General features: G+C 39.0%; 1 protein-coding gene across 1 annotated transcript in view; it reads left to right on the forward strand.

Moving 5' to 3' along the window:
- The window catches only part of LOC149186417 (ATP-dependent zinc metalloprotease FTSH 8, mitochondrial-like), a 205,063-nt gene that overhangs the window by 50,578 nt on the left and 132,579 nt on the right, over positions 1 to 21,906 (forward strand). Inside the window, exon 4 of the mRNA XM_089411000.1 lies at positions 13,087 to 13,217. Within this exon, the coding sequence (XP_089267126.1) occupies positions 13,087 to 13,217 (131 nt within the window). The remainder of the gene's footprint in view (positions 1 to 13,086; positions 13,218 to 21,906) is intronic.

Raw genomic sequence — 21,906 nt, forward strand, 5'->3', positions numbered from 1 at the left:
TGTGTACACTGTAGACTTGTAGTAGGCCAATGGCCTCATAGCTTGCAGCATTGTTTTTGGACTTTATAGGCCATTTAGAGCCTCATTGCTTATGTATTTTGCTATTTTGTCGTTGATATGTATTGCACTCAGTGCCATTTTGATATATTCACCTTTACATGGTATAAAATGAGCAAACTTTGCATATTTTGTCTCTATTGGATTGGAATCATGGTTTTAAATCTTAAAAATAGTTTTGTTTCATTAAAAATTAATTATTTAATGTATTTTTCCAAAACCGGTTCGTTTAGACCAAACTAGTCCCGGTTAGACGAGTTCTGGTCGGTAAACCGGTTCATTAGGTGGACCGGTCTGGTCACAGGTTTTGGTTTTAAAAACATTGCCTTAAAGCTTACTGATGAAAGACTTGATCTCTTTTTTTGTTTCGAATGTCTTTTTGTCTCAGGACTATCATCTTCGTCGAAACAAGACGATATAATCCTCTAAGTGATAAACAAAATTGTCGCACTGAGAATGGATTTGACCATCCTAAATTAATCTTCTGTGAAATCTTGTGGTTATTGGATACTTCCTGAGAATTGTTATCACAACACTCAATTGTACTGACATTAGTAGTCTTTGGAGCATAAGTTTGTTGTTTATGTTCAGAGTGATACAGATTCGTAGCTTGATTGAGATGTCCGTTACTGTGATTTAGATGTAGATAAAAAGTTCTTTTGGTTTGTTTTTCCCCTATCATGCGTGTGGCGGTGTCTTGATTTTCTTCAGGTGACGACGTTGTTGAGTTGGTTACAAAACCTTGACTTGGGATGTTTATCATTTGAACTGCGACATCTAATTGCGTCTTTTCTTCAACTGATTTGCCTTCTTCTTGAGTTATGATATAAGTATTATTCCTTTCTCTTGAACTTGGACTTCTACAGTCAATGCTTCCTTCTCAATAAGCTGTTGTACCTTGTTTTCCAATGACTTCTTGTCCTTTTTAAGCTTCTTAATTTGTGTCAGTCTGTGTTGCACGGGTACCCGCACCCGGGGGTGGGGTTCTCGAACCTGTCTCGGGTTCCCGCACCCAAGTATCGGATTCGGGTGCGGGTTCTTCCCAGACGAACCTAGAAGAACCGGGTTCTTCAAAAAAAATTTTGGCTTCTTTTCCTTTAACGGGTTCTTGGGTTCTTGGGTTCTTCGGGTGCTTGGGTTCTTGGGTTCTTCGGGTGCTTGGGTTCTTGGGTTCTTCGGGTTCTTCGGGTTCTTCCTGTGCTTGGGTTCTTCGGGTGCTTGGGTTCTTGGGTTCTTCGGGTTCTTCGTGTGCTTGGGTTCTTCGGGTTCTTCGGGTTGGGTTCTTCGGGTTCTTCGTGTTGGGTTCTTCGGGTTCTTTGGGTTCTTCATAAAAAAACTATATTAAAAATTTAATTTTCAAATAATAATTTTTATTGAAATTTAAAAAATGATATGCCATAGAATATAGAATATATGCCATAAACGAATGATATCATTTTTGGAGTCATTGATGGTCATTGGTCTGGATTGTCCTTCAGAGATGGTTGTAAGGTCTTTTGAATGTTTCTCAAGGAAATTTTCTGCCATCATTTCCAAAGATTACAGTTTCCAAAGACTGTCTTTTGTTCACATGCCTTAGCGTTGCTCTGTGGGCATGACGTGCTGCTCAAGGGTAATGAATCATTGTAAAAATTTATCAACAGTGATAAGTTTTTCAAAACTTATGAGCGACACAATATTTTGAAATCATATATGATTATGATATCTCAATATTATAAAAGGAACATTATGGGTGTACAATCCCACAAGCAGAATATCATATCATATTGGCTGTAGCTTTGTGGAAATATTTAATAAGGTGATGACCATAGTTGGAAAAAAAAGGGTAGCTGTTTGCACATTCATGAGTCCCTTCCTACCGCAGGAGACTCTTATGATCAGTCTCTCCATTAGTCTTATGCTATAAATTTATAAAAACAATTTCAAAACTTATGCCCAAGGTTTGTTAGAGTCTCAATGTAAATTATGAATCTCCTGTATTTGTGGATCTTCAATGCCTTTAATATTATATGGCATCGAAACCAGAACTGGAAAAGAGACCTCTTACTCTGTAATTTGAGCCTGCAGATTCTTGTAAATCAATTTGGAATGAATTTATGAAACATTCATTCCCGAGCCAAATAAGTTAATAACCATCAAGTTATAAACTGCAAATGCACACATATAGGTTCAGAAATTTTCGGTCAAATAGAAAGTAGGATTGAGACCAACCATAAGCTGTAATCAGCGGATGGTGTTAAATGGCGAAGGGCTATTTTGGAAAATCGCTAAATTAAGTATCAAAATCTGCCAATTTCTCACAGCATTCTGATAACATCATGTTAAGATTAAAACTAGGAAAATATGCCTAAATGAATAAGCGTGTTTTGTGGAAGGGTAAGGCTGCCACTGTTTTAACTTTTTGGGATTGCTTTACCACAGAGCACACCATGCATGGGGCAGGTGGATGATTAGACATCAAGAGAAGTCTAGACCATTATCAGGTTGAGAAGAATCTCCTATGAAAAATTGTGTTTTTATATGGGAGAGACTAAACATGTTTAAATGATTATCATTAAAGTTTTGAAGTTTTCTTGTTTAAAGTTGAAAAAATATACAAATTCAAATTTCATATATATTATTAATTATAAATTTATAATTTATAAAATATAATTATTAAAATTTAATATTATTATATTACCCGACGAACCCACGCACCTTGTTTCCAAAAATGCCGTCCCCGCACCCACGTTTCCTGGCAACATAGGCGTCAGTAGTTTTTCACCATGGTATTTAAGCTGAGAAACTTCATTTTTTTCAGCAACGATCTTGTCAACTTCTTTTTGCATATTTTGTAATACTTTTTTACCTTCTTGAAAAATTACTTTTGAGATATCGAGTATGTCTTCTAGTATTACAGAATCTGGCTTCACTGTAACATCTTGTAATGTTGTCTTTTTCTTTTTGTATGAAAATGTCAAAAAATTCTTTTTCATATTTAGGATAAAAGATCCTAGTGATTCGATCCAGGGCGAACCCAAAACTATATCACTATTGTTGCAAAATAAGGTTTTAACGACGAATTGCGAGACAAAAGTATAGTCTCCAATACTTAGTTATAGATTGCTTATGTCATATTGTTTGTCACCTGTGTCAACAAAATTTGTTTCAACTATATTTGATTCAGGAATCACTAATTGGTTAGCACATTTAGTACTAACATAGTTATTATTTTGAGTAGGATCAATAGAGATGATAACATCATTTCCCGCAAGTGATCCTTTGATTTTAAATAATGCATCGACACATATACTAAAAGTTTTAGGAAATCTTCCCTCTTTCATTTCTGAATTACACTCAATTTCTTTCTCGTCAGCGATTGATTCCATTTTTGCTTTGTTAAGATGAACTTGGGGTTTTTAAAAGTAATCCCTTTTTTTATTTTTAATTTTCTTTTAATTGATATACTTTTTATAGCCTTTTAGACTTATATATATATATATATATACTCTTAATAAAAATCTTAAATGACCTTTTATAATTACTTTAATAATTCACTTTACCTCTATTCTTCTTATAAATACTTTTCCCCTTATAATTACCTTAATTACTTGCTTCCTTCACACTTTAATATAGTACTTACCTTATTTTAGATTTTTTTCTTAAAACGTTTTGTAATCCTTTTCAATATAGTTTATCATAAATTATTTAAGCAAAAGCATATATATATATATATATATACTCCTTTTAATAAAAATCTTAAATGACCTTTTATAATTACTTTAATAATTCACTTTACCTCTATATTTTTTCTTATAAATACTTTTCCACTTATAATTACTTTAATTACTTGCTTCCTTCACACTTTAATATAATACTTACCTTATTTTAGAATTTTTTCTTAAAACGTTATGTAATCCTTTTCAATATAGTTTATCATAAATTCTGTTTTAAACAAAACCATAAAACTTTTTGTACAGAATAACCACCAAATAGTCGTGTCCATACGAATCAGGCACCAGTGGATAATATGCGATCAAGGCTGGAAAACAAGACAACGAATGGGAATATTCGGACAAGTTTTGGGAATAGGCTGGTAGGTTTGGGGCTCGATGGGTGGCAGGGCATATAGTTCGATGATCTGACGAAAATAACCAGGCAACACGTTGGTATCAACAAAAACGAAGGGTGGTCAAAGCGCTTACAGTGGAGCAGGGAGGAGCGTGGAAAGTAGGGCTTACGGGACGAGTTGTTCAGGTGTGGATGAGCAGAGTGACAACAGGGATTGTTGTGAGCTATGGCGAGCAACTGCTAAGACGACGAAAGTGGATGGCGTTGGATGGTTGAGTCGTGAAGTGACTGTGGAGTAGGATTGAGGGTTGCCTAACCGGGTTGTTTGGAATGAAGTATAGCCGCAAGTCTGTAGACACTGCAGTGTGCATGGAACAGGTCTTGGTTGAGGGTTACGAGTCGCGTGTAGTGAGGTTGGTCGATCAGTTGTGTTGGAGAATTGACAGGATGGACTTGCAGGTTCGAGCTGCAGTGGCTCGAGTAGTGGCGACTATGGTGTGCTAGTCCAACATTGGTGGATGTGCGTTGTTCGGCTAGATAAATTTGAATTACTTCATCTTTTTTTTTTGTTTCGTTTTTATTTTTATTTTTATATTTTCAATTATTTTCGTATTTAAAAAAGAAGAAGAAGCAAATTTAAAATTGGTTATATATATATTTCAAATGGCCAAAGGCCTAACAGTAGACTGGAGAAACTCCAAAACTGATAGCAAAATGCTTCAACAACAATGAAGTTGACGAATTTGACGGTCAAAGACCTGGATCGGAGAACCTGGCTCTATGTAGTGGTTAAGCAGCCAAAGGATCGAACAACTCTGATACAGACCTCCGATTGAGATATAAGAATATATATATTAAAATGTATGAATAAAAATATGATACAATTGATAGTGAGGGTCCTATATATATAGCCAGGTAAGTACCCTTTCACGAACAGTCATGTCTGTAGAGACATGTCTCTTCCCTACTAATTATTAGTTAATTAATCATTGTTTATGTCTATTATTATTTATATTATTTTTACTATTTTTATATATATTTTATTCACAACACTGACCCCACCAAATGGAACTATATGGACATCTAATAGTTCTCCATGAGCATCTGTACACACACAAACAAGCCATTTCCAATCTTCAATGCAACCAAAACAACAATGGAGATTTGGTGTCTTTTGGTTCCCATGCCCTAAACTGTCAGATTCCAGTCCTTTTGCAGCAGTGCTTGAACCAATATCTCTTGGTCCAATTGAATTTGAAGGATGATTACTCTCACTTGCATCATTAGACATGGTTCTCACTGAATCTGGAGTAGCAACACTACAGGGTTAGAAACAATGTTATCTAAGGAACTAGGTTGTGCCAAAAGAAACAGTGGCTCAAACAGGTAGTGCACATCATCTTGGGATGAAAACTCTCCAAAACTGCTGGAATCACATGTAGTTGACTCTCCCTGCCTTGTTTGCCAAGAATTATCCCAAGCACTGGGTTGTATGCATCCTATATCAAGTAAATTGTTTCTTGATAAAGATGGTGTTCCCCCAGTAGTGCAAGATATACCACAATCATTCCAATGTCCTTGAACAACTGAGCTCACATGCACATCTCCTGGTCGGGCTCTATGCGACATCGTGGGTTGTTGCGATGCATCATAAACAAGAGTCAAGTGAGGAATTCACTAAGCCTCGTTATACACAGTAAAATCTGTTTCTTTACGAGTAATTAACTCAGTCACTGGAGGTCTGCTAGCTTTGAGAATCATTTGTCGTGAGGACTTGTAAAACAAGCTTAGGAACACTGAACCCAAATAGAGTAGGAGCACTTAAATTCACTGTTTGATCCAGACAGTAGCATAGTCTAGAGCCTTCCCAACTTGACTATAATTTAACAACCTCCTCTCTCTATTTAGACTGTTAACTATTGCTCCAAGAGAGCTGCAAACTCCCACAACAATCTGAAGTACTACAGATGGTTCAACAAAGGGGCATATCACATAAAGCACCATGCAAGGGTCACTCTCAGTGTCTTTTTGATTTCCTGGTGTATTTATACTAATTTGAAGGTTCTTAAACACCCTTCAAAGAGATTTGCGGTAGCTGTTGACATCTCGATTCCCAACTATTTTCATGTGTCATTAAGTAATCATTTACCAAACCAATGAAAGATAAATTGTGGCCTGTCTTTCGAAGCCGTGTTGGGCATTCTATAGGTATAACACCAGATGAAGCCCGTCCCCTTGAATTGAAGCTTGATTGCCCCCGAGTATTCATAGAATTATGTGTCCCAAGTTTACATGCCTCGTATACGGTACTCAACTGCTGAGAAAAATGCAGAAAGTAGCTCGGGCAAATAACATAATACGAAATAGGTTTTGGAAGGGCATATGGCTCGAGAATCCTGGTAACTACTATAGAGGTAGATGGGGTAGGATGGTTCATTGTGAATTGTGTAATTGCACATATAGGAGGCGATGGTGCCAATAACCACTCTCTCGTCCGTAGTCACCTGACAGTTGATATCTTCTTCCAACCGACTTCTTAGATGTAGGATAGCTTTTTAAATAATAGCCCATTTTTTTTCCATATCAAGGATTTTGTCTTTCCTGGCTCTATTGACAATAGCCCATTCTTCCTGCACGTTCATGATACTGCCACTACTCATCATTTTGAAACAAAAGCCAAGCGTTTCCTTAAGCAGTGAATACTCGGTGATCAGAAGGTTTGACACCTTGAAGAAGTTTACAAATCTGTTTGTCTGAGGGGGTAGCTTCACCGCATTGGCCAAATTCCTCTCATGTGTGGACTTAATGTGAGCTTTTAACTTATATTCACCTGCATATCTTTTTCCACATTCTTGAAATGGACAAATATGATAGTTCCCTGGTGAATGTGTTCGCATATTTGCACGCAAGTTAAAATCCAGAGAAATTGCCTTACCACAAACTTCATGTGAACATGTAAAATGTTTTTCTCTCATATGGATGAGAAAATGTCTCTTCAACTTGGAGCTATCTAGAAATTTCCTGCCACAACCTTCATAATGACAAACATGTAGTCCCTCCTCGTGCACATGTGAATGCTTCCTCAAAGCATTTGTAAAGGTCTTTCCACAGCCTTTATATCTGCAAATGGAAACCCCTGGGGACAATGATTCGGGTCGTAGCTCCTTCTCTTGCTGCCCTAGAGAGATGATATCACCCTGATCTTCTTCTTCTTGCCTAATGGTGTCAATCTTTTCTTATTCTACTACATAAGATTGACTAGTCCAGACTTGCTGTCTTGTATCTTTTCGATATTCAATGTTTGTAACTGCTAAATGATTTGAATAATCTTCGTGCATGTTCTCTTCTTTTACTAGATTTTCGCAGGCACTTGTCTGCTTCTTGTATAGCCATGACCAGTTTTCTAGGTATGCTTTTATCCTTGCTTCAACTTCTTTTGCACTTTGTTTTTCTGTCTTTGGCTTACCATTAATATCACTCGATTTGTTTTTCTTGCAACTAGCCCAAAGGTCGTTCCATTTCCATATACTTGCTTTCTGTTGTGTGCTCTTAGCATCAGGTTCTTCATTTTCCTTGTCCAACTCCTCTAATATTGTAAGAGCCACTCTGTTCCAATATTGCAATTTTTTCATAGTTTCTGCTTGTTGCTCTTCCAACTTCCTTCGAGACTTTTCATGCTCCTTGCCAAAAAATGCTTCCAGCTGCCCCATCTTCAAACACTCTCCAGGCTTGGCAGGAGAGCTAGCTTTGATACCAATGTAGTGTACTTGTGGAATTTTGCCCTAGGTTTTTTGTAGGCAACTAGGATTTATAACAAAATTTTCCTTTACTGTTCAAGAACTAATTATTCGAACTTCTAGTAAACAATATGTCAACCATATAGAAAAAGGCTACAAATTGATTCTCCAATAATGCAACAGTAATGATATGATCCAAATTCAATTGTTCGGTAAAATCCAACCAGCTCCAATGCAATTACAAACAATTCAAAATTAATTCAAGATTCAACAACGAGGTAACTATTCACTAACTTCTATCAACTTTCTGAGCTATATTATTTGATTCTAACCAAGGGAGACTGCCAATACAATCTTCAGGATAAACTCTAATCCGACTTTACTGGACCCAATTACTCTATTCTGTTTAATGCGATTCAAACCAGAATTGCTACAGGATGAAATCCTCGACCTACTATAGGTAACCGTCTGCAACACTATCCTAATCTCAGGGAGAGGATGCGATATACCTCTGCTTAGAATTTCTCCACAAGATCTAGCTTCAGGTACCGATTTACTTTAGAAACTTCAACACTTTGTGAGGGTTCAATCTTGGCTTCAAGGGCCTCTCTTCTTACTGATAAATTTTGTTGGATCATAGGAAAATGTCACAGATCTATCCACAAGTCTTCAACCACATAAGTTGTCCAAAGGGATTTCGTCCCACTTCAGAAAGGTTTCTTCTCTACCATAAGGTATCTTCACATGGGTTTAGACTTCAAACACTTCGATCTGATCAAGAGTATACCACAAAAAGCTTCTGAAGAAGTCCTTGCTGCCTCAGAAGGTTTGACCAGACTTAGAATTATTTGACAGATTGCCTTTGTTTTAGTTCTCAAAGATATGATGTCCAACTGGTATGAGAAGACCTTCAGACTATTGTGCCTAGTTTAGGATGGCTCTGTTCCACAATTTCAGTTGTTGACCTCAGGAATATTTTCGACCCTCTTTAAAGAGTTTAACCCTCTGTCACAAAATGTCTTTTTAAGAGTTTGAGCCTCAGAATTTTGATCTGTTCAGGAATCAACTTCACGTCTAGACCTACCAATTTGTTCTGGTTAGATAATTGCCACAGAGAGTTTCGTAATTGACAAATTTTTGGAATGAGCATGGGGTATCTATTGTATCTGATGGATGGACAAATGTAAAAGGCAAGCCATTGATAAGTGTTCTTGCTGTGTCTACTGGTGGTGCAATCTTCCTTTTAACATATGATTACTCAGAAAAGTTCAACACCCCTATAAACATTGCAGAACCATTACTTCAAATAATTGAACATATTGGCCCATACAATGTCATCCAAGTCATCATTGCTAATGCTTCTAATTGTAAGGCAACGGGAGCAATTATTGAGGATAAATACCCCAACACATTTTGGTCTGGGTGTTTGGTTCACACAATGAACCTTTTGATGCATGATATTATTGAGAACAAACACCCTCAATACAAATGGATTGGTGATTTGTACAAGAGAGGCAAGAGAATGATAAAATTTATTATGAACCATAGTAATATCCATGGGCTTTTCTGTAGTCACTCAAGTTTGGAGCTGTTGAAGATTGTGAAGACTAGATTTGCTAGCTATTACCTCACCTTCATGCACCTTTTGAAGGTAAGAGAGTCATTGGTTAGCATGGTATCAAGTCAACACTGGCAGGTATTAAAGCACTAGGCTCCAACCGCAGTTGACAAGCAAGGTTTTGAATAGGTGGACAACACTGCTCTTGATGGTTTGTTTTGGGCACACGTGAGGGAATTTTTGCAATTCACCAAGTCCATTTATAACATGATTTGTTTTGCAGATACAAATGCACCAGTGATCGGGGAGGTGTATGAACAGATGGATAACATGTTGGGAAAAATAAAAGATATTATTCAGGAAAAAGATCCCAACTTGTATGATATTATTCACAAATGTGTGTCTGCACGGTGGAATAAACTTAATGTTCCATTACATGCCTTGGCGTATATTCTTATGCCAAAATACTACTCTCCAACTTGGTTGGGCAAACCTGCACCTGGGGGTGGGGTTAGGGCCAAACCTCATATAGATCTAGAGGTATGAGAGGGATATATGAAAGCATTAGACAAGTTGGTCCCTAACAAGGATGAGTGTGCGAATCTGCGTCTTGAATTAGGCAGATACTTCATTAGCACTGGAGTGTTTGGTTCTTTGCATGTAGTGGAAGATAGGGACAAATTTGATGCTATCACATGGTGGGTAGGGACTTTTGCCAAAATTGGAAAAAAATGCTTTGATAGGTTGTAAATACTTCTTTTGCATAGAGGTGTTGGAGCACCTACAACTTCATCCATAATGTGAGAAGAAACAAACTCAATGAAAACTGGGCAAAAAGTTTGGTTTATGTGCACTACAACTTGAGGTTGTTGAGTCATTATTGTGATCGGGCTCGTGAGGATACATCATATAAAACTTGGGACAACAACCCAAAGGAAGATATTTTGGAGGATGGTGCTCTACATCTAGAAGAATTGCAAACAAAGCTTTTGAAAGATGATGACGAAGCCACACTAGCCATGTCACCCCTACTATCTAGTAGCAGTGGTCGAGTTCCAATATCTTTGCCTTTGCTGCTGCCACCTCCATCTACATCCGCATGTGGCTTTTGGTTTTGGTCGCTTGACTATGCAGGAGGAGACTCCCAGTAGACCACCATGGCCTTCTCAGAAATTAGAGATTTGTCATGGCAAGAGGCCCAAGCATTAGCAGTAGATATTGGATTTACTCATCTTTTCTAGTTTCTAGTAGTTTTTATAATTGTTCACTCTTTCATATTTATTATGATATTTTTTGTAAACAATACATGACAATTTAAGTTTGAATTTTGAGTTTGAAGTTGGCAATTATAACTCATTAGTAATGAATTATGAATATATTATATGATGCTTCATGAATGTTGAAAGTTGAAGAAAATGCCTTGTAATTATCATTGCATATATTTCATTTCATGTTAGATATTCTTTGTTGCAATGGTTAAAAGTACAACTTTAGTGATCAATGATGATAAATGTTATATATTTAATTTTGAAAGCTTGAAACTTTAAGATTGATGAATGATGCGACTCGATATGTTGTATGTTACTAACTTGTGGACGTAGTTGATGAGGATTATAACTTCTAGATGATTGATGTTATATGCTTCAATACATGTTTTTATGTTTGTTTGTTTGTTTGTTATATCTAATTCATCATTCTACATGCTTTTGTTGACATATGTGCATCAAAATATATATTATATAAAAATTCGCCCCTGATTCGCTCCCAAACCGGGAGCATTTGAAAATGTTGCTCCCTGCTCCCGCTCCTGCTCCTCGCTTCCCCTCCCAAGTAACCTTGATTAGAGTTTCCAGAGAATTATAAATTGTGTTTTTTTAAATGGATGTAAAAATCATTTAATTAAGTTTGTGGAGTGATTAGATGTTTTAAGTGTTTTTATGCTAACAGTCCCGTGCCCTTCATGGGCACTTGGATGGCCCCACAAGGCAAAACCAAATCACAGAAATGCCTGAGTTTTTTGTGGAAACAACCTGGAAACACTGCTGGGCATACCATCCGATGTTTCCAAATCGGGAAACACCGTATGGTACAACTGGACGCATTTTCAGGCTGTTTCGTGTTGGTTTCCGCATTTCTGGGCATTTTGGGGACTGGTATGTGGCCTGGGCAGTCATTTCCTGCAACATAGATTAAGATCCTTGTGTGCACTATGATTTGACAATACAGTTGATTTGTAACTCTGAGATATCCCATTCTTATCACACAATCTTATCTTTATTGTCATTGTTATACTTTGAGCTATTAATTTCTAATCTTGGCAGATTTATCTGTAGGCCCAAAGTGATGTTCCTAGGAAACATTTTCTGTGTATTTCCTTCATTTAAGATTTGTGCATGCAACACCAGATGCAACTTCTGCTCTCTATATTATGTGGAAATTTGCTTTCTCCCCATTGTGCATGCTTTGGTGGTTTTGAACACACACAGATATATATATATATATATATATATATATATATATATATATATATATAGTTGTTGTTGGTCTGTGATCCTACTACATCCAGTGGGTCGTTATACTTTGAGATATTAGTTTCTAATCGTGTCAGTTTTGCCTCTATGCCCAAAAATATGCTCTACGAAACATCTTCGGTGTGTTTTCTTTATTTAAGATTTGTGGATGGAACACCAGATACAACTTCTATATTTCTTTTTATTATGGGGAATTGCCTACCTCCCTTTGGTGCTTGCATTGGGGGTTTTGGACATATTTAATATTATAGGTGTTGTTTGTCTGAGTCCTGACATTGTAAATGATGAACTTAAATTACAAGGGTTTGGATTCAGATCAGCCGATTTTTTTGAAAAGTCATGAAAATTCAGGGAAATGGCATATGTATTGTAAAAACATGAACCAGAAAAATAAAAATAAAAATGTCAAAATTCAAAACCATCCATTACTTTGAAAAAACAACCAAAAGGGGAGTTCTCGTTAATGTATGATATGATTTATATTAGCCATAAGATTTGAGACATGATATGTAAACATTGACATGACATGCAAGCATTGGACACGTCCAGGATATGTATACATTGCACACATCAGAAACTCAAAAATTTGCGTGTTTTACACTGGTGGGGGGTGGGGGGGTTATTTTATAAGCAATAGCATATTTTTGGGCCATATACTTTTGTTTCTTTAATTCTTTTTATTATAAGTATTCTTAATATGTTCTTTCATTAAAGAAAATGAGTTGGTTTGGAGGATCCACTAGTGGTCTGTTTCTAGCAGGCTGGAAACATATCAGATGAATCACATGGTAGATCCTTGGCATTTCCAATTTGGAAATGGATCCTTGTCTGATCTGGATCTGAATCCATTTACGATCTGCAGAAACATGGATCCTGGATTCAACCCAGGTGGATCCAGTAACTTATGAATGAGAATAGGAAACACCATTTTACAAGTATCTTGATAATGCTTCCATAAGGAATGTTTTCTAAACTCTTAATACAATCTAGTGCTCAATAGATATGGAGGATACAAAGATTAATGCTTAGCCTTGAATCTGTGAATTGGAATCATAACATAATGTGCATATTTTCTCTGTGTGCGATCTTTAAGAAATGCACATGCTAAACTGTTTTTTTTCTTGGCATGGTGAAAATGTGGATGCTGCGGAAGACTCAAAGCCTGAAGACCCAAAGAGCTTTTATGAAGTATCTATCAAGCAATTTCAGCATTATTTCTTGCTAACAGTGGGTGTTGCTGCAATCCTCACAACACTGAGTTTTGGCCGTCATGATAAACAACAGGTCATAATATGAAATATTAGACTTTCCTGCATCTTTTCTGTGGCTAGATTACCTGATATCTACAATTGTAAAACAAATACCAGTTTATGGACTTTTTACATATTTTTGAACTTGTTATTCTTTGGTTCATCATTTTAAAATAATATCGCATAGCAGTATTTTAAAATTTAATGTGTTATCTGTACATTTAAAGCTTATGCAAAAAACAGTTGTGCTATCTCTTTTATTGTGACAGAAGGCGCTTTCTACAGTCTATTATGAATCAATGTGAGCAGACACATGGCATTTAAATTTTTTAGGCCAGTGAGATCCTTAGGAATATGTCAAATATTTCACATGGCATTGAGAAATACCGTCTTGCCTTTTGCATTAGTCAATTTTTTTTGAGAAGATGGATCAACTGATGGTAGGTTTAGTTGGAGGGCACCCACTAAGACCAATAATAAATATGCTTTGCTGCTAATACTTTGGTGCAAATATTGAACTTGACTACCAGAGAAATGGCTTTAGTTACCCAACTTGGCCCAATCCAAGTCCATTTAAAAGCCAACTAGTTTTGCTTAATTAACACACTATTTTGGGTTTTTGTGGCATTGCCTCCTTTTCCAATTAATTTTGGAGCCTGATGCCTTGAAGGCTATTTTTTTGATGTAGTCCCTAGTTTCATTTTTAAGAATGTCCTTTTCCTTTGTTATTGTTAAGAAGGCATCAATGGAGTAACTGTTAGCTAATTGCTGGTTGGCTTATGTTGGAAGGATAATATTGCTATTCTCCTAAAACTTCTTTGAATCCCAAAGCATCATCACAGAGTAAAAGAAACGAAGGTAGGAAGGTGACCTTGGTGAACCTATGTGAACAATTGAAAACCTTTAGATTAGTATCCATTGATCGTGACAGAAGCAGATGCATTTGCAAAGGGTGTTTAGTGATGGAATATAATAGATTTTAAGATGGTTAGACTAGAAGGGCATTCCGCTTTGTCATAAGCACTAACGAAATCAATTTTTGATTAATAGTGTCATGCCCCTAGATCTAGCCCAAAAACATCATCGGGGATATATCTGCCTCTTAGAAAGGCTGTTTGTGTCCAATATTACTATTTGGGGCAAGTTGTGTAAAAAAATATTGATCTGCACCGTTACCGGTTTACAAGTTTCCATGTGTTTATTTGGCCCAACCCACATGTTTTGTCACGCTGATATAAATTTCAGAATGCATTAATTGTAAACATTCAAAGACGCTGCTCCTCTCCTAGGAATTCGAGTCTCCAATCTCAGCTGCAAATTCTCCTTAGCGAACTCTCCTTTTCTCCTGGAAGTTTCTCCTCTCTTCTCCTCATGCATTCTCAAGTGTGTAGTGAAGAACCAACCTCCCTTTTCTCCTTTTGTGTCTTAGAAAAGACTGAATCCCTAAACCTAGGATCCAATGGATGAGATTTAATCTCCAAATCTCAAGATGCGTGGTTGAGATTAAATCTCACAGTTGACCCCCCTCACACATTGGCCCCATTACTTAAAAGCCTCCTAGTACCTTTTTCTATTTTTCTCATAAAGTGATTTTTGAACTCACTTTAATATTAGAAAAGTACACTTAGTACTTTACACAAAGTCAATTTATAAAGTACACGTGACTTTAATATTAGAAAAGTACATGGTACAACAATACCTTTTCCACCCATGACCTTAATATAACTCATAAATGTCACCAAGACAAAAGTAATTAATGTGTCCACTGGGCTAAAAGGGATAAATGCCTAGCAACACCTCTCCTTGGCACTATTTCCAACACTCCCTCTTATCAATGAAGGTGTTGCTCACCACTCCCATCTTGTCTTTGAAGAAAACATGCTTGCCTCTTGGCAAAGACTTGGTGAGAATGTCTGCTACATGCTCATCAGTGGATATATACTCAAGTTTAACTGCTCCTCGCTGAACCCAGTCTCTGATGAAGTGGTATCTGATCTCTATATGCTTTGACCGATCGTGAAATACTAGATTCCGAGAGAGTTTAATACAGCTCTGATTGTTACAGTAAATCGTAGTTGGTCCTTGCGAAGCCATAATGCCTCGCACCTTGCCTGACTAGCTCCCATGTGCTCAATGCCACTGACTTCTGTTTCCTACTGAACCATGACACAACTATCGAGCCCAATGAGAAACAACATCTGGAAGTGCTTTTCCATTGACACTACAATGCAATCTGAGTCTGTGCAACCAATTAATCTAGGTCCATCACATCTGACATAGTCCAACTCGTAATCCACTATGCCCTGTAAGTACCTCAACACATGTTTTGCAGCCACCTAATGTACTCTCCTAAGCTCCCTCATAAACTGACTCAATGAGTTCACTGCATAACAAATATCTAGTCTAGTGTGTACCAAATACTTCAATGACTCGATCAGCGGACGATACAAAGTCGGATCCACCAACTTGGAATCAGCATCATGAAGCTTCTTCCAGTTGGTGATCATAGGAGTAGCCATAGGCTTGCAACCATCCATACAGGAATCTCGTCAAGATATCTCTTGCATACCTTCCTTGGCCCACAAAGATGTGCCCATCCTCCTGCCAAACCTCCAACCCCAAAAAATAATGCGTCACACCCATATTAGGCATGTCAAACTCTGAAGCAAGATCTCTCTTGCAGTGCTGGATGAGACTGTCCTGCCCTATGATAAACAAGTCATCCACATACAATACCAAAATGAGTGGATCGTCACCTACAAGGATAAAGCATAGGTTCAGATCAACATCACTCTTCTGAAATCTCATCTACTGCAAGTAGGCATCTATCCTCTCGTACCATGTCCTCGGTGCCTGCTTCAGTCCATAGAAGGCTTTTTTCAACCTACAGACATGAGACTCCCTCCCATGCAACTCAAAGCCCTCAGGCTTCTCAATGTACACCTCCTCTTGTATAACACCATTGAGAAAGGTAGTCTTCACATCCATTTGGTGAGTCCTCCAGCCCATCTCAATAGCTATAGATATCACTTCTCTAATGGAAGTATAAAGAGCAACCAGTGCAAAGGTCTCCTCATAGTCAACTTCCTCTACCTGTGAGAACCCCTGCACCACAAATCGAGCTTTGAACTTCTCAACACTACCATTTGTAGCATGTTTGACCTTGTAGAACCACTTGGAAGTCACAACTGACTTCCCATCAGGTCGTGGCACTACCTCCCAAACATCATTCTTCATGATGGAGGCATACTCCTCCACCATGGAATCCCTCTAGATCTGTTGTCTAGCGACCTCCTCAAAACTCGCCGGCTTTGTCTCCATAACATCTTGCCACGAAGCCACCCAACCTCTCTGGCATTCTGTTAGGATATTCCGACACATAGGAAATAGTTAAGTTCAACTTGGTCTAGTATAGAGTTAGGTAAAGTGTGTTTCTTTACCGTTGTACATTTTGTAACTTACAATCTGACGGTCACGATATGTAGTGATCCGACGGTTCACTCTCTCCTTGGTATTACCGACACTTGATCCGTGGCTTGACACCCGATTGGTCCATGAGTTCTATTTAAAGCGCATGGAGGGTCATTGTTCGGGTAATCCGTCTATGAGAGAAAGCTTATGTAAATTTTCATTCTTTGATTAATAAATTGCCTGAAGTGGCCACGTTGGCTCAGGCCGTGGACTGTTTCCCTCTTTGAGGGTTTTAACCACGTCAAAAATAATGGTGTATTGATTTGAGATCTGGTTGTGAGCGGTGTCCTTTTGGTGTTCTTTCTGAGGAATTTACCCTGTAAATTCCTACACATTCTACTCTCCCTAATTGACCACTTGGGTATCCCCACTACCTCCTAAGCCTCCTTAGGGTCTCCCGAAGTCACTTGGCTTCCTCTTCCCTGCATTATCCTCCTATGGTGGTATGGGAAAATCCTCAATTGGTGCCTCTTCTTGACGAGGAAGTCTCTAAAATAACCAAAGGAGATCATGAACTCTGAGATACTGTGCTTGATGAACCTGCACTAGGTGAGCCTGTGCCAAGCGAAATTGTACCCTGTGAACCTGTCACCCCTGAAGAAGGTGAACCTTCTGATTTGGATGTACCATATGATGCACCTAAAACTTGTGGTGTGGCCCCTTGCTGCTCTTCCTGATCAACCTCCTGAGACCTCCTCAAAGCTCTCTCCTCCTCAAATGTCACATCCCTCCTCAAGACAGTCTTCGTCTGTGCAGGAAGATATATACGGTAGGCTCTGCTGGTCTCGCTGTAACCCATGAGGATGCCCCTCTTTGCTGTGGGTTCCAGTTTCATCCTCTTCTCCTCAAGGATGTGTGAATATGTAAGGCACCCAAATATCCCGATGTGCCCAACTTTCAGCTACTTGTCAGTATATATTTCCTTAGGAGTCTTGCTCCCCAAGACTTTGTGTGGGCTCCTATTCTACAAATATACAATAATGTTACATGTCTCTGCCCACAAGAAGAATGTTAAACTTTGATCATGAAACATCGCTCTAGCTACACCTACAATGGTCTTGTTCTTCCTCTCCACCACCCCATTCTGCTGAGTGTTATAAAGTACATTGAGCTCCCTCTTGATGCCAACACTCGCACAAAAATTTCTCATTTCTACTGAAGTGTACTCACCACCATTGTCCGATCTCAACACCCTGATCTTCATCCTTGTTTGGTTCTCCACAAGAGCCTTAAACTCTTGGAATCACCGAAAGACCTCATCCTTGGTCTTCAGGAAGTAAATCCAGGTCCTCCTGGAGTGGTCATCAATGAATGTCACATGGTACTCATATCCACTCAATGAGACATGGGACATAGGACCACACACATAAGAATGAATCAAATCAAGGATACTTGTAGCTCTGCTGTCACTGCTTTGGAAAGGTGTCTTGGTGTACTTTCCCAAAGCACACCCCTTGCACATATCATGATGCTCAGTGCTGAAATCTGGCAACCCGATAACCATCTCCCTCAACATCCTGAAAGCTCCATGGTGCAAGTGGGCCATCTTCCCGTGCCATAGCTCATAGAAGTCACTGCTATTGGTTTGCATTGCCATAGCTTGAAGAGGTTGTATAGTCTCCCACTACGAGCTCCAATCACACGAGCAGACTCGATATTGGATCCTCTAGGATATATCAATACTTGTCCCTTCTGGAGCAATACCTCATACCCCCTGTCCTCCAAGCTGGAAACTGACATAAAACTCTTCTTCAACCCTAGGACATAAAGAACATTAGTCACCTTCAGAGGAGGCGATGACTCCCTCTAAAATGAAATTGTCCCCATACTTGCTGCCTTGACTTTGGAGTTGTCGCCAAGCACAACCTCCAAGTCAATGTCATTCTTTAAAAGGCTTGTGAAGTGCTTTCTAACTCTGGTCATATGGCAGGATGCTCCATTGTCTATGAACCATGCATGGGAAGATGTGACATGAGTGGCTAAACTCACCACCAAAGTACACTCTGAATCAAACATAGCCGCAAACTCATCCACATCTGTTGAAGTTGCAACTGCTTGTTTCTTCTTATCCTTGTTGGGACACTGAACAACATAGTGACCCATCTTCCCACAAGCAAGGGCAACATTCTCCTCTTCACCCGCCCCACCACTCTTGCTGCGACTTCTCATACTCCTGATCTCCTACTGGAGGAAATCGTCCCACATCCTCCTCTAGTCAGGAAAGTGCTCTCTGGCCACCAATCTGTGGATAAAACTATCCCACTTCTTGGGGAACCCCTCTAAAGCAATACGAACCAACTGCTCCTCTGGAACAGTCTCTCCAATAGCAGCTAATTTATCTTTCACCTGTGAGACTTTGGTGAGGAAAGATGTCACATTGTTGGTCTTGGTCATCTTAGTGTTTCGTTGTTTTTGTCTAAACACCATCTTCCTGTTCTCATTAGAAATTTAGTGCAAGGAGATCAAAGACTCCCACATCTGATATGCATATCTCATCCTTGTAACATGAGGTAATAAATGGTCCTTGCTGACATCTAGAAGGATCCTCTTTGCCTTCACATTCTTCTTGTTGAACTCTACCAACTGAGCTGGATCAGTGGGTGCTTGCACAACTGCTTCAACAACATCCCACACTTCCACCTCCTCCAGTAAAAGCATAATCCTCTCCTTCCATGGGCCAAAGTTTTCAGCCCCCATCAATCTATCCTCTACTCTCAACCCAGTAGCCATGACCCCACAACCAACAAAATGAAGCAAATCTGGAAGCTAGAACCTCTCTCTCTCTGAACCGCTGAAGTCTTTGGTTTTTTGGCAAAGTTTCAAAGGTATGGTTCACTGTTTGAAGACTTTGGTAGCTTGCTGCCCTCTTTATCAGCGGACTGAAAATGAAGATTTAGGCCTCAACTTGGCTCTAATACCATGTAGAAAATTGATGATCTACACCTTTACGTTGGTTTACAAGTTTGCATGTGTTTATTTGACCCAACCTACATGTTTTGTCATGCTGATATACATTTCAGATTGCATTAATTGTAAACATTCAAAGAGTACTTCTACTATTTTTTCACTTTTCCTATCAGCTGAAATTAATACAAAATTTAGGCAAACATTCAAGGTCAAGGTGACCCCGGAAAAACCTGACAACCTCTTGGGGAAAACCGGTCTTCAAAGAAGTATTTTATTGCTTGAGAAATTAGTCTATGTACATAAAAATAAACACAATACTTATCTCCCTTCAGCTGAATCTTAAAATGCAATTTCTGGAAATTTGTGCTCACTGATAAACTTCAGATTTATGAATTTTTTATGCCCAGAAATTTTCTGCACTTTCCCAGAGCTCAGTTCCCCGATTTCTGTGCCCAGAAATCAGCCTCAAAATTCATGCTGAAGCAGCTTTAAAATCTGCGCTGAAGATGAGGCAGCCTGCCTCGATTTTTGTGCTTATCTGCAGCCTCGAAAAATGCGCTGTCAGTGAGTGACTGTCTTGAATTCTGTGCCTCGAATTTTGGGCAAGATATGAACTCCTTCCTCGATTTTTGTGCTCAGACCCTTGAAAAATGTGCCCAGCTCCTCAATTTCTGTGCTGCTGTCCCTCAAAATTCGTGCGGCCTAACTTCTTGATTTTTGAGCCCCACTCCTTGAAAATCGTTCTGAAGGTGCTGCTCCTCCTAGGAATTTGAGCCCCTGATCTCAATTGCAAATTCTCCTTAGCATACTCTCTTTCTCTCCTCTTCTCTTCATGCTCTCTCAAGTGCGTAGTGAAGAATGAGCCTCCCTTTTCTCTTTTTGTCTCTTAGAAAAGATTGAATCCCTAAATTTAGGATCCAATGGATGAGATTTAATCTCCAAATCTCAAGATTTGTGGTTGAGATTAAATCTCACAATTGGGCCCCTGCCCACCCCCACACATTGGCCCCATTACTTAAAAGCCTCCTAGTACCTTTTTCTTTTTTTTCTAATAAAGTGATTTTTCAACTCACTTTAATATTAGAAAAGTGTTGGAATTTCTAAGTCTAGCTGTTAGAAACCCTTAATGTACTTTACTGATTTATTCCTACCTACTTGTTCTGTTAATTAACAAGTTATTTACCATGTAAATACTGGTAATAAATACAGGTATATGCTCAACACATTACAGATCATCAACTGAAGGAAACAAAACAAGCACACAAGTGACACCGTTGTTTTTGGACCAATGCCCCCAGAAAATCCCAATGCGGGAAAAACGGTGCAGCTATCTGAGGGTTTTATTATTATGCAGTTTTTGAATACAATCTGGGTGCCAAAACCGGCTCACCTAACAGAGAAGAATATTAGTAGTAGTACCTCTTAGTCGAAGACAGATGTTCCGGCTGAAACCCCAGATAATCACTTCGGCAGCTTCATAGCTCCAATCTGCCCCACAAAACCCTAGCTTCAGCCTCTAGGGACAACGTCAGCCCTTTCTAGCCCAACGTTTGCCCAACGTCACTCTGGCTTGGCCCGCGTCAGCCTCTGAAGGCACTGCATCAGCCCTCTGGCCCTTTGCATCACCCACATTGGCCCTCTGAGGCATTGCGCAGCTCTTGGCTGCCTCTGCGTGCGCCTTGGCTGGCTTTGCGTGAACCCCTGGCTGATTCTGCGTCCTTCACTCTCGGCTACTGCGCTGATCCTCCTGGTGCTATCTATGCCTGTCTGCTTTTGTATTCACTGCCCCTCAGCTGCAACTCTGATCACTCTCTCGACTTCCTCAGCAAACCCAGCCCCAGAAAGTCAAAATCTTGATCAACTCAGTGTGTTCTCCAAGTAACCCTCAAGCCTCCTATTATAATTTTCTCATTGACAAATCAACGGCGGAGATTAAGTCCCTAATCAACGACTAAGATTAGATCTGGCTTGATCCATGACTTTTGGACCATTCTAACACAATTTTTATATTAATTCACATTAATATTTTATTTTCACTAAGTTTAGACTTAGGGACTCCATTAAAAATATTAATTATTTTAATATCTCCCAATTTGTTTAGAATCTGGCCAAACCCTTTATGGGTATTGGAGATCTCATGTGCCTTAGCCTCTCCACCAATTTTTGTAGCTAGAGCACATTCGATGCTACCCGAAATCAACACTCCCTCTTGTTGAGGATTGTGCTCTAGCAATACTCCTCACTGAGTATCACCCTGATCATCCGGCATCGGTCCCTGTGCTGATGTTGGGCCTGCTGCCCATCGTCTGCACTGCTGCATCCTGTACTGCTACCCATGGCCCTGC

The sequence above is a fragment of the Pinus tabuliformis genome, chromosome 3_1, assembly GCF_031772625.1.
Source record: "Pinus tabuliformis cultivar Carrire ecotype Pingquan chromosome 3_1, CPIR1, whole genome shotgun sequence".
NCBI classification, from domain to species: domain Eukaryota; kingdom Viridiplantae; phylum Streptophyta; class Pinopsida; order Pinales; family Pinaceae; genus Pinus; species Pinus tabuliformis.